This window comes from Lepisma saccharinum, chromosome 4 (assembly GCF_977018435.1).
Source record: "Lepisma saccharinum chromosome 4, izLepSacc3.1, whole genome shotgun sequence".
Classification (NCBI taxonomy): Eukaryota; Metazoa; Arthropoda; class Insecta; order Zygentoma; family Lepismatidae; genus Lepisma; species Lepisma saccharinum.
The window spans coordinates 9,418,200-9,430,926 of record NC_139232.1 but is presented as its reverse complement, the minus strand read 5'-3'; the positions used below and the strand labels follow the sequence as shown (position 1 = coordinate 9,430,926).

Below are 12,727 nucleotides of genomic sequence, written 5' to 3'. Positions count from 1 at the left end.
TAATCGGGACTGGACCTACTTTTTAAAGTGGGATCCGAACCACTGTGTGCCTCCACCGGGAATCAAACCCGGGACCCCTTGATTATAAGGCGACGACGCTGTCACTGCGCCATCGGGGAGGCCCCTACTCGTCAGACGACTTGAAATATATCTACAAACACAGTCACAAATGTTATGGGATGTAGCTACTAAACGACGATAAATAAATTAATTCTTAATTGTACAAGAATTTCAAACTCAAATTTAACTAATCAACTTCAAGATCCCGGGTTCGATCCCAGGCCGGTTCAAATCCGGGAACTTTTCTAACGGTGGAAGCGGCCCCGGCGCCTACCCAGCGTCGAATAACATGGGTACCTGGGGGAAACCCTGGGGGGTAAAGGCGGTCAGGGGCGTGATGCTGATCACATCACCCCCACTCACGACCGGATCAAGAAAGTGTGGGGCGTTACCCCCACACCCCCTATACGCCTTCATGGCGTGGTGCTATGCACAGGGGAACACTTTACCTTTACCTTCACTTTGCCATAATCTTCCGTCTGCCAGATTGATTGTTCCGCAAAGGACACTAACAAAGTAATGGATTGAGAGAATTCTGTGTTATTTTCCACACAGCTTTAATTTCCTATCTCGATAAAAATAAAAAGTAAACTGTGAAAAACGTGTCTCAGGCCATTTATAAATACATGTATAAATTCATTGGGATCTAAATTAATAAAATTTGCGATTTTTCACGTCTACAGAGAAAAATTCACGCATAATTTCCGGAGCGAAAAATTCATGCAGAATTCATTCATTTCTGGTGAGTAGCCACCCTGCAAGTACAGTACTTTTATTACCTGATTTAACGAGGGCCTTTTCTTCTTCATGGCAGCTGCATCTTCTGCAAATAGTGATGGTCTTTTTTGGGATTTAGACTTAGGAACATGAGTCGAAGGTTGATCTAAGTCATCTTCTGACCGTGAGTAGCTGAGTTCTGACAAAATTGAACCTAGAAAATAGGGAAAAACAAAATTAATGGATTTTCTTTTCCATATGTGCACAGAATGGCATAAGAATTTCATGATTGCATAATGAATTTTCTCTGTATCACAGTTAGAAAGTATTACAATTGCTTACAGAAGCAACCTAACACTTACATGGTTTACAATTACAACTTATTGTATCTGCTGCCTACCAAAAACCCACAAAAGGTAGATATATGCTAAAACATTCAGACTTCTAGAAATTCACACCTGGCATCAACTACTCAGTGTTAACAAAGTACTTGGTGATGCCTTACTGACAAACCTGCACGTTTATCTCTTTAAATATTTTATTGTAAAATGTATTTCAAACTTAAAAGCGATGCGTATGTCTGTAGAATCTATTCAGGTAGTACCAAGAAATGAAACGATTCCCTCTGGTGCTTACACCATGTTGGACACTTTACCATGGAGCTGGACTACGGACATAGTAACACTTGTGCAGTTGAAATACTATACAACAATGAAAACACGTTTGCACACACTGATGAATACACAAAAGCCCATGTCTGCATAGGCTAACTGAAATGTACTTGTATCTGTCGCGAGCCGACATGCACCATGCCGCTATGAAAATTGCTCCCAGAATTCCGCATTCTTACAAGAAGTTCCCAGCGGGAGTACATAAAAAGAAAACAAATGAGGAGTGGAAAGCAAAATTACATACAATCTTAAACAGCGTACATACAAGAAAAAATTATAAGTAGCCTAGAAAAGGAATTCTCGGGATTACAATATTTGTAATTTTGTTGTGGAGATGTTCTATAAAATCCCAGTGTGTGAGAGAGTGTGTGTGTGTGTGTGTATACATGAAAAAAGAAAGAAAAGGAGCCACAAGAGCACAAAATGAAAATTTCCATATTTTGCAGCCTGGCTGCATATTCACTGGAGAAGAAAAGTTGTGTCATACTGCACTGAAGCAAGATGATGGACAAAAGCGGTAAATAAAATGAAATTTCGGTGTTACAGCGGTGAATAATCACATCAAAAGTGCTATATAAAATGACATTTTAGTTTTAAAATTGTGAATATAATCCTAAGTTTGATTTAAAAACTGCACTTATTACACAAAATAAACATATCCCTTCTAATAGCACATTTATGAAGTTACCAGAGTATTGAAGTTTATTCCTGTGTAAAGGGGTTTATTTTTGCTTCTCAAATATTTACAGCAGAATTAATCAATTTTCCGTGAATTGCATAACTCACAGGATACTTCAGACTTCAGAAAGTGTCGCGCCGGTATATAAATTTCGTGTTTAAGAGTTAATTTCGCTTTTTGCAGTTCATTTCGCATTATTTCGTGACAAAACATGGTCACAAAATGCATCCATCTCACACCTTTCAAAAACATGAAAAATTAACACTACAATGTGTTTTTTCACATTTCGTTTTTTCGTCAAAATCGAAATATGCATGCCCCTACACATCACTACTTACGCAGAGACTTGTTTTCATTCACCTGCTCCAGAGATAGCTTGGACAGAGTGTAGATAAAAAGGCATTTTCATTAGTGTTTGACTGTTGATGATGGAAAAGTCAGACATATGTGGCTGAGATTGGAGGGGAGGGGAGTATAAGTGGGGATGGTTACTGAATGGGTAGGTAGAGTCCAGGGGCTGTGATTGCTTCATAGATAGGATCTCTCCTAGCATTTCCAAAAGGTGATGGATAATGGCTCTTAGAAATGGTCATTGACATTCATGTTGAAGTTTTGGCTAGATGATGAGCAGCGATAGTTAATTCTGAGGATCGGCAGAGGAGGTTCATCCAGGTAAAAGCCACTGCAGAGAATATGTCAGTTTCTAGAAATGGCGAGTACCTTTGAAATAGAGGGTGAAGTTGCATGCTGCATTGTGATGAGAGTATGAAGAATGGAGAAAAAATGATGAAAATCAGGTTGCACTTATGAGCAGGGTGTCGGTGGGCATATTTCAAACCAACATGTCTCCGAGAATCGGTGGGTGAAGGAAAAACAACTCTAGGCATATCCAGGAAGGCATCCCTAGTATGGATGGCCAAATCTGAATTATTTACTATCCCGAATCCGTATAGTTAAAAGCAGATAATCTGGATTTTGGATAAAATTCAGATTTCGGAGGAATCTGTTTGCAGCCAAGTCCATATCCATACTGGGGAAAAATAGCAGTTAGGTAGCTGAAAAGCAACGAGATTTAGTGTTGTGACAACAGCATTGAGAAGTTACAGTTGATCTTTGCTTGGGCCAAACATGCCCACATTATTTGATGTTGATTTTAGATTCCTTATCAGTGATAGCTGTTGCACAAGAATGGATTTTTCGTTGATTTTACCATTTTGCGCTCAATGCATACACTCATTCTGATGCCAAAACAATATCATCACTCATTGATGCGCACTGAGGAGTAGCTAGTCCAGCAGTGATAGATTAATCAATCTCAAATCTCTTATTATATTTAAATCACAATAATTATCGCCAGTTCGAAACCACTGTTCACATGAACACACCTTTTCATGCGCTTCTCACCCTCGGTATGATCAACATAAGACTGCAAGGTAGCTAGCTCCTACTCTATCAGGTTTTTCGAACGCCTGACCGGTTCCAGGTACAGAGACTGTCATGGAAAGGAAGGCAGGCAATTTCCATTTCTGCTCCCCCTTCCCCTCCAGCCTCCAAAGGTTGAAAGGCCATGTTTTCAGGTATAGAATAACTATGAACGTATGAACCAATAGAGTATAGATTTCCCCCAATTCAATTTCATTTGTCTGAGGAACTTGGGGAAGAAATTACAATATTTACATGGCAAATTTTCCACATATTTATAGCACAATATACTTATATTGCTCCAAGTTGTATTATTTATGAAATGGGAAAGTGCATATTTCATGTAGGGCAAATTACTGGAAATATTTTATTTTTTCAGTAAGGAATGTAATTACATAATAATAAAAAAATCTTCCTTTTTCGTTTTAGTAGCATTATCTTTAAATATACTAGGTACATTGTATTGTGTATAAGTGTATTGTACTTGTTAGACGTGGATACAGATAAATAAAATTCACGTTTTGAGCTAAATTATCACTAATTGAAATAGGTAAATTGTTTTGTCTGCATTTTAACAACACTGCAATCTATGCATTTTTGTGTATGTGTGTGTGGGGGGGGGGGGGGCAGAATGTGCAATCCTTTACCCACAATCTGTGAGCATCAACCTGTATTTGTAATTAAGACAATGCTTATATACTTTTATGTGATGTTAGTTCACTTGTAGTTGCACACAACAGTGTGGCTTCCGTATCGTCCTTATGGGCGGCCGCACCTGATCAACACTGAATTCAATGAACGCTTAGTCTGTTGATAATAATTGTCAACCGTGGATTAATTTAGTAGAGAAGATCGAACACAACAAAATTGAAGTAATAATTATGCATTGTTGACTCAACGGCTGTTTCAAATGGCCTGTTCTGAAAGTCGCACGAGTTTAACACGTTAAACGAGTTATGGTAACTGGCTGTTCCATAAGTGCTTCCGTGCATTTTGTGAGGTTCATTTTGCTGTCTCAAAAGTCACATTCTGTGCATCTCGCGAAAGAACAAGATTCACCAAACGCACGGGCCAGGAGGCTGGTTTGTTCGGTGAGAATCGTCTGCTGCTTGCAGACAACTCACGTGCATGATGGCTTCAAACTGCACTAGTTCGGAAAATGTATTATAATTTTAACAGAGAGTGATATGAAGCAACCTGCGCAAGATGAGTGTGCCTTAACTCCTCTTACAATGTGATTAAAATGAGTAACAGTGCATCTAAAGGTATCAGTTTGAGAGTTACGTGGAGATAGGTAATTAACTCTGATACACTTACTATTCATTTTTCCGCGAAAGTTTTTTCAGCTGAAAAATGAGAGTTAATGGGTAACAGTGTCGCAGCAGAGTTTATTTCTGCCAGAAGGGCATGCCTTCCGCTGGACGCCATGCAGAAAATTTCTATAAACAAAACACTGCGCATGTGCTTTTGTCTAGTGCCCCATAAGTCTGTAAAATAACTGGTTTCACAAGGTTCACGAGCCCAGTTACTTCGTTCGATTTGTTAAGACTTTCGGAATGCACCCTATGTAACTACAGTCAAAATTTATCTCTAAATGCATGGAGCTGTGAGTGTCTGAAATAATTTACATATTTATTTGATTAAAAAGAGAAGGGTTTTAAAAAGATTAACGGGAAACACAGAGTTGAATGTCTGGGAAGCTTCGTTCATTGCAGAAGAACACTGGAATAAATTAAATAATGAAAATGGTAACATAGATCCAGTATGGAGTTTTCTTTTTCACAAATGGAGTAAGCCACCATCTTTAAAATTTAATGTAACAGAAAACATCAAGAGACTTTGTGAAATCAATGATGAATTTGAATTACCTGATGATATTTTGGATTCATAATTTTAAAAAATCTGAAATAAAAATAAAACAGACTGCTTTTTTCACAGTTAAGTTGCTATATTACAACAATGTAACATTGACAACATCCATTATATAACAGATTATTTTTGTTTAAAAAATTACTAACCATTGTTATAACTGTATCTTTAATCAAAATGAAAATAAATGTCTGATGAAAGGAGCGTGTGTTCTCCTGAAACGTCACAAAGAAAAACTGTTTTCTTATGCTTGTAATAACCGTAAACTACAGGAAAATAATTCTATAATGCAAGCAATGCGTACATACAAGAAAAACTATAATTTACATATTCTAATTAAATTACATATTAAATTAGATATTTGACTGTAATCTATGGATACATGTTATCATTATTTATTTTTTATATATTGATTTAGAGATATTTTTCCACTACACACAAAGAAAAACAAGCAGTTATAATGTATGTCACAATGTAGGCTCATAGGTGTGCTCTATCTCAGCTGTACTCCATGCTTACAAATCGTTCTTGTTACATTTTCGATCTGGAATGCAGTATTCGAATTAAAATTGTGCATGATGGGGGGCAAGGGGGTTGGGGAGAGGTGTAAGGAAATTGGCTAGTTTTTTTTTGGAGCAGCAAATGTGCATTATTATTGTTGTAATTATTAATGTTGTATACTATAATTAATATTATTTATTGTTCTGGAGGAAAACTTCAAGATAATAACTGCAAAATATTGTTTTAATTTTTGACACTAATCTGTTTCCCAATCACCACCTCACAGTTGACACTACAGATTCTTTATTCATCCATTTTTGCATTTTGAAAAACTTAGTCTAGAACTTAGTCTGGAACTATGGTTCCAGATTCTGTTTTGAACTTATTAAAACAGTTCATCAATGAAGCGAGAAGCCTTTCATTTTTTACCAAATAGGTTTTAAAAAGTTAAGTATTTTTCTTGATAGCAAGTTGGGAAAGGTACATAATGCCAGTGATTGTAATCATAACATTTTAAAGTACGAAAAGTTGTTTGCTTCGTCAAAAAAAAAAAAAAAAAAATTGGGGAAATGTTTGTTCCTGGTGGCGAATGATTTCTAGCTTGGACACAAACGCACAAAAATGTTTTAACGTTCACAATTACACTTACCAGTTGAATCTAATTCTTTTATTGGTGCTAAATGTCCTTCTTGCCTGCTGTGCATGTCAACACCGCTGTGCCTGAAGCTCGTGTGATTTAAGAATGCCAGCTTTTCTCGAGTTTCATCATTGATAGTATTTTGCTCAAAGAGTAGATGTCTTATTTGACCCAGTTGCCTTTCCTGGAAAGTATTTACAATAAAATCATTGGCAAATATTATACACTGATTTGGTTGCAATGACAATTCTTTTTTTAAAATACAAAACCGATTTTTTTATTTTTTATGACTTTCAAACTGCTACATATATATATATATATATTTCAAACGAAACCACCCAAATTATGTACAGTATTTTGGGCAGTAATTAACATGTCATTTATTGAAAACTATAGATGATAATTTAGTCCTGCCTTTTTTTTTTGTTCATATATGTACACATTATTATTTTTTGTTGTTGTTTACGGTTATTACAAGCATAAGAAAACAGTTTTTCATTGTGACGTTTCAGAACACACACTCCCTTCATCAGACATTTATTTTCATTTTGACTAAAGATACAGTTATAACAATGGTTAGCAATTTTTTAAACAAAAAGAATCTATTATACGAGGTGCACACCAAAAGTACGTGCCGTTTTGTTCTGAAGTCAACATTTCTTCTCTTTTCAGGGAAATAACTATGGCATCGGAGACTTCCATCCTTCGTCTTCAAGCAGTGTCAGTTTTGTGTGCTAGGTGGCAGTAGTTGAGCGACAGTGCCTGAAGGAGTAAGACGTGTTTCTGATACTGCCTGGGGAAATGGAATTTCCACTTGAAGAGAAACGGGTAATTGTGAAATTCCTTACCGCAGCTGGACGTTGTGCAGCCGATATTCATCGCCAACTGGAGGCCGTGTGTGGTGATAGTGCTCTTGCAGAAAACACTGTTAGGAAGTGGGTGCGTGAGTTCAAAGATGGACGAACGAGTGTGAAAGACGAGCAGAGGTCTAGACGTCCGAAAACAGCATCAACTGATGCTAACATTGACCGTGTTGAACATTTTATCATGCAAGATAGGCCTGCCACCATGCAGGAGATTTGTGATACCCTGGGGCTAACAATGGGAACAGTAGAACGAATAATCACCAAAGATTTCTGCCTAAAGAAAGTTTCCTCTCGCTGGGTTCCACGATTGCTTAGTGACGATCAAAAAGATGCTCGCGTTCGATCCAGTGTTGCAAATTTGACACAATTCAGAAGGGAGGGACACCATTTTTTGGACAGTATTGTGACAATGGATGAAACACAAATTCCATTATTCAATCCAGAAACAAAAAGACAGTCGATGCAGTGAAAACACATGGATTCACCACCCCCGAAAAAATTTCGTCAGGTTGCATCAAATGACAAAGTGCTATACGCAATCTTCTGGGATTCCCAGGGAGTGATATTGTCTCATCCAGTTCCCAAAGGTCATACAATTACGGGCGAGTATTTTCGTAAACTTTTGGCTACAGAATTTTTGCCGAAATTGACTATGAAACGACCACAAATGGCTAATGGCAATTTCATTCTTCACATGGACAATGCACCGCCACATCGTGCTAATGTTGTGACCTCATTCTTGGCTGACCACGGTATTGAACTTCTGACACATACACCATACTCACCAGATTTAGCCCCGAGTGACTTCTGGTTGTTCCCAAACCTCAAGAATTCTCTTCGTGGACACCATTTTGCCAATAGATCATCCCTGGGAAGTGCTGTTTTCCAGTATCTAAAACATACCTCCAAATATGACTATGCCACATGCTACACAAAATGGACTGAGCGATGGCAACTATGTATCAATAAAGAGGGAGAGTTTGTTGAAAAATAAACACAGGTTATTTCATTGTATTTCATTTTTCTTGAAAATTAGAACGAAACGGCACGTACTTTTGGTGTACACCTCGTATAATGGAAGTTGTCAATGTTACATTGTTGTAATAAACTTATTATTGTTCTCCTGAAACGTCAAAGAAAAAATGTTTTCTTATCCTTGTAATAACCGTAAACTACAGGAAAATAATTCTACAATGTAAGCAATGCGTACATCCAAGAAAAACTATTGTACACATTATGTTATGACATACAGGAATGACAAAACAATAAATTTAAAGTAACTATTTTTAACAAACAAATTTTTTAATAAAAAAAAATATGCAATGTAACACATGAACTACAGATTCTAGATGTTAATCATTTGGAAATTAACTTTAAAATGTACAAAAGAAATAAACAATACAGTTGCTTTTTAACTAGGAATCAAATCAAATCTGTTGAAACAATTCTCAATTAAAAAGCAAATAAATGGCTGGTTCATTACATATTGTAATTGTGAAAAATTAACAAGCATTATGCACAACATAAAACTGATTTTGCTGAGCAAAGGATTTTTTTAAAAGTACTATTCAGTTATTTTTAATGAAAAAACAACAATTATCCGTCATAGATATTAAACTATCCAACACAAATATTAGACAACTATCTTAGCATTTTTTGTGCATTATGTCTTTACACACAAATACATACAAGTAGAGACCGGATGTTAGGCACTAAAAAAAATTCAAAATAGGCAGGCAGAAAGGCACATAAAATTTGCTACCAAATTAAATACATCTTTAAATCATGCTCCAAGAGCAGATTTATGTTTCACAGTTTGTACATGCTGCAAAACATGATATTTTATTGTCCATTTCACTGATGTTTCACACACTTTGCAAAACAAGATCAATCAGTCAGTTGATAATGCATCCCCAAATTCTTTCACGAAATTACTCAGTTCGGTTTTGAATCCTGCCGGTTCTTTTGGAATGGTGAAACAACTACCCAGTAAATGACAATGAGAAACCACCGAACACTTTCGCACCACTTGCAGAGAACACCACTCTGCAGTAAATGAGGAAAACGAACTGAGAGAAAGGAGGTCAAGGATGTCCCTCTTGTATCTTCGATACTAGCTACAACACAACATTCCCAAGCATTTGCAGTTGAATGAAAGGAAGTGATTGTCAGCTAGAAGGGATGCTGGTATTGATGACGCTGCTTGCTTTGACTTGAGTAGGTGACTTATCATAAACAGAAGCCACAAATTTGGAAAACCACATCGTTCTAGAGAGAATTTTTGGATTGCCGGAAACCTAATGGAAACATGAAGTGGAATTTTGTTATGTGGAATGTGAGATAATACATTCAGAAAATACTGGCTACTGTAAATTTCAACTGTTTAAGGGAATGTAAAGTTAAGTTTGAAAAACAAGCAAATAGGCATTTATAAGCATTACACATGAAAATAGGCAAAATAAATGTTAATGTATGAAACCCTAATACCCAGAGATAAACTTATACAGTGGAACCTCGATTTTACGTTTTCAGGGAACCAACGTGAAAAAACTTAAAATGCTGGAAGATGTAAAATCGGGGAAAATTTATAGCATTTTGCTCTATTGTGACCATGTAGATTAAATGTACGAGGGTCATCCAGAAAATAAGACAGTTTGGTTAAACAAAATGAAAAACACAATATTTATTGGAAAAAAACAATTCTGTTACATACCTGAAGCTTCCTTCACTTCTCTACATAATCACCTCCTACATATAAACATTTGTCGTATCTGGGCACGAGCTTCAGAATTCCCATGTTATACTCTTCTGCCGCCAGTTCATTAAGCCAGGTGGTCACTGCATTCAAACAAAAGACCGCTCGTGCATGGATTTCATGCCAAAAGGCACTACGATCAACACAAATCATTATTGTGAGACTCGAAGAAAACTACGACGAGCCATCCAAAACAGGAGGCAGGGAATGTTTTCTGGAGGAAATGTGCTTCTGCACGACAATGCCCACCCTCACACTGCTGGTGCAACTCAAGAATTGTGGATCAATTTGTATGGGAAATTTTTGATCATCCACCCTATAGTCCAGACCTTGCTCCTAGCGATTTCCACCTTTTCCCTAAGCTGAAATAGTTTCTGGGCGGTAAACGTTTTGGAAGTGATGAAGAGTTGGCTTAATGAACTGGCGGCAGAAGAGTATAACATGGGAATTCTGAAGCTCGTACCCCGATATGACAAATTTTTAAATGTAGGAGGTGATTATGTAGAGAAGTGAAGGAAGCTTCAGGTATGTAACAGAATTGTTTTTTTTTTTTTTAATAAATATTGTGTTTTTCATTTTGTATAACCAAACGGTCTTTATTTTCTGGATGACCCTCATATAATGCTGGAAAATGTAAAACTGGGAATGTAAAATCGGTGTTTCACTGTATTAAATTTTTTTATGATATCTGTAACAATAATGAATAGGCATTTTGACTAACATCCGGTCTCTACATATAAGGCTAAGACCATGGGTGAGCCAAAATATCAGATATCGATATATTATTATTGTTGTTGTGACAGAAAATTCAGAAACTGTATTGATCTGAGCAAGTCAAAATCAAACACTAGTAATGCACACCAGCATTCAACTGCAGTATTTGGGCAGACCACTATCGGAAAACAGACAAATTATTACCACACAACATACGTGAGGAGGATAAACACATTTCTCTACCAACAACTTTTTCATAATTGGGAAGAGACACGCGGTAGTATATTAATACGGAGAAACTAGTACTCACTTTATCCGCGAAACTGTTTTTTCTTTTTTTTTCCATTAATTTCAGTGGCCACTGCCACCATCCTCATTGCAACTTACTGTTTTTTGCTTGGTGTGCATCTTATGTTTGTAGTTCTCCGGCTGCCGCTAGGTGCACTTTTGTTAACTGTACGTCTGCGTCTGTGTCATCTACTATTTCCCGGTGTTAACACATGCCATAATGCACTTCCCGCACGAGCTAAACATCGATAGCGGACAGGCTCACCACACTTGGATTCCCCTACTACAACGGTGAACACCAGGACATAGCAGACAATACTCATGCAGACGTACAGTTAACAACAGCGCAACTATCGGCAGCCGGAGAACTACAAACAAAAGACGCACGCCAAGCAACAGTACAGCAAGTTACAACGAGGATGGTGGCAGTGGCTACTGAAATTAAGAGAACAAAGAAGAAAAAACAGTTTCGCAGATAAAGTGAATACTAGTTCCTCTGTATTTTAACAACTTTCTAATTAAATTTTGCTTGCAAATACTTGCAAATAATACAGCTTGCACTATATCTAGTATCTGATCGCGACTTTTGGCCAACAGTGTACTCAATGTTGCCTTCTAACAGTTCCGTCAGACCAATGGATGATCTTCAGAGAACAATGTATGTATGAATGTTCGAATCGAGAGTACAAACCTAAAGGAAAACAGCATAAATACCACTGAAATTGTGACCTGTGGTCAATCAAATCCATTGCCTTGTGGTAAGGTCAAGAAGATCATTTTTTTTAATGGGGCATTCCTGCGTTACGTGTGCAACATTTTACATATATAATTTAAGGTTCTAGACATGAGATTGGATTATTCATAATGAACTGATTTCATAGAATTACCGTATTTACGCGTGCTTAGTGCGCAAGCGTGTATAATGCGCACTCTGGTTTTGGATGGGTAACAGTGACAAAAAGTTATATCTCGTATATAATGCGCAGTACAATCCAGTTTCAAGAAATGGCTTTCTTAGTTGTAGGTTGTAAATCTGTTGCTATTCTCAAGAGTGAATTACATCATACCTATTCAATTGCTCATTCCTTCTTTTCCAAAATGTATACTTTTTCTTTCCGTGACTAATGCAACATTTATACGAGGCACATTCAGGACCTTCCAAACAGCAGTTAGCAGCACAAGATTTCTTCCATTAAGGAATTTACACACTCCATGCATGTCATATTATTTGGACAGTAATACATTTTAATTTTTATTATCTTTTGCCTTATGTTTTCTTTCATCCAAAGTACCATAAAAATCAGAACGTTTCTTCATTTTTTGATGAACATATTTCAACAGCATTTCACATTAGTGTCGTTATGTTCAATGGGATACTGTTTCCATATTCAGAAACTGCAGGATTCAAGCTTTACAATGATATATAAGATGATAGGGTTCTGTAAACATGAAAAATCAATGTAAGTGTCCCAAAATCATGGAATGACCCTGTACGGTTTCATGTTGGTTATCTGAATTATTCTGTGCATAATACATACCACAGTTTTT

General features: G+C 36.9%; 1 protein-coding gene across 3 annotated transcripts in view; it reads right to left on the bottom strand.

Moving 5' to 3' along the window:
• The window catches only part of LOC145986369 (rac GTPase-activating protein 1-like), a 76,616-nt gene that overhangs the window by 37,077 nt on the left and 26,812 nt on the right, over positions 1 to 12,727 (bottom strand). For all 3 annotated transcript variants that reach the window (XM_083120279.1, XM_083120280.1, XM_083120281.1), the window contains exons 4-5: positions 6,569 to 6,740; positions 840 to 991 (exon numbers count right to left, since the gene is read on the bottom strand). In XM_083120279.1, the coding sequence (XP_082976405.1) occupies positions 840 to 991; positions 6,569 to 6,740 (324 nt within the window). The remainder of the gene's footprint in view (positions 1 to 839; positions 992 to 6,568; positions 6,741 to 12,727) is intronic.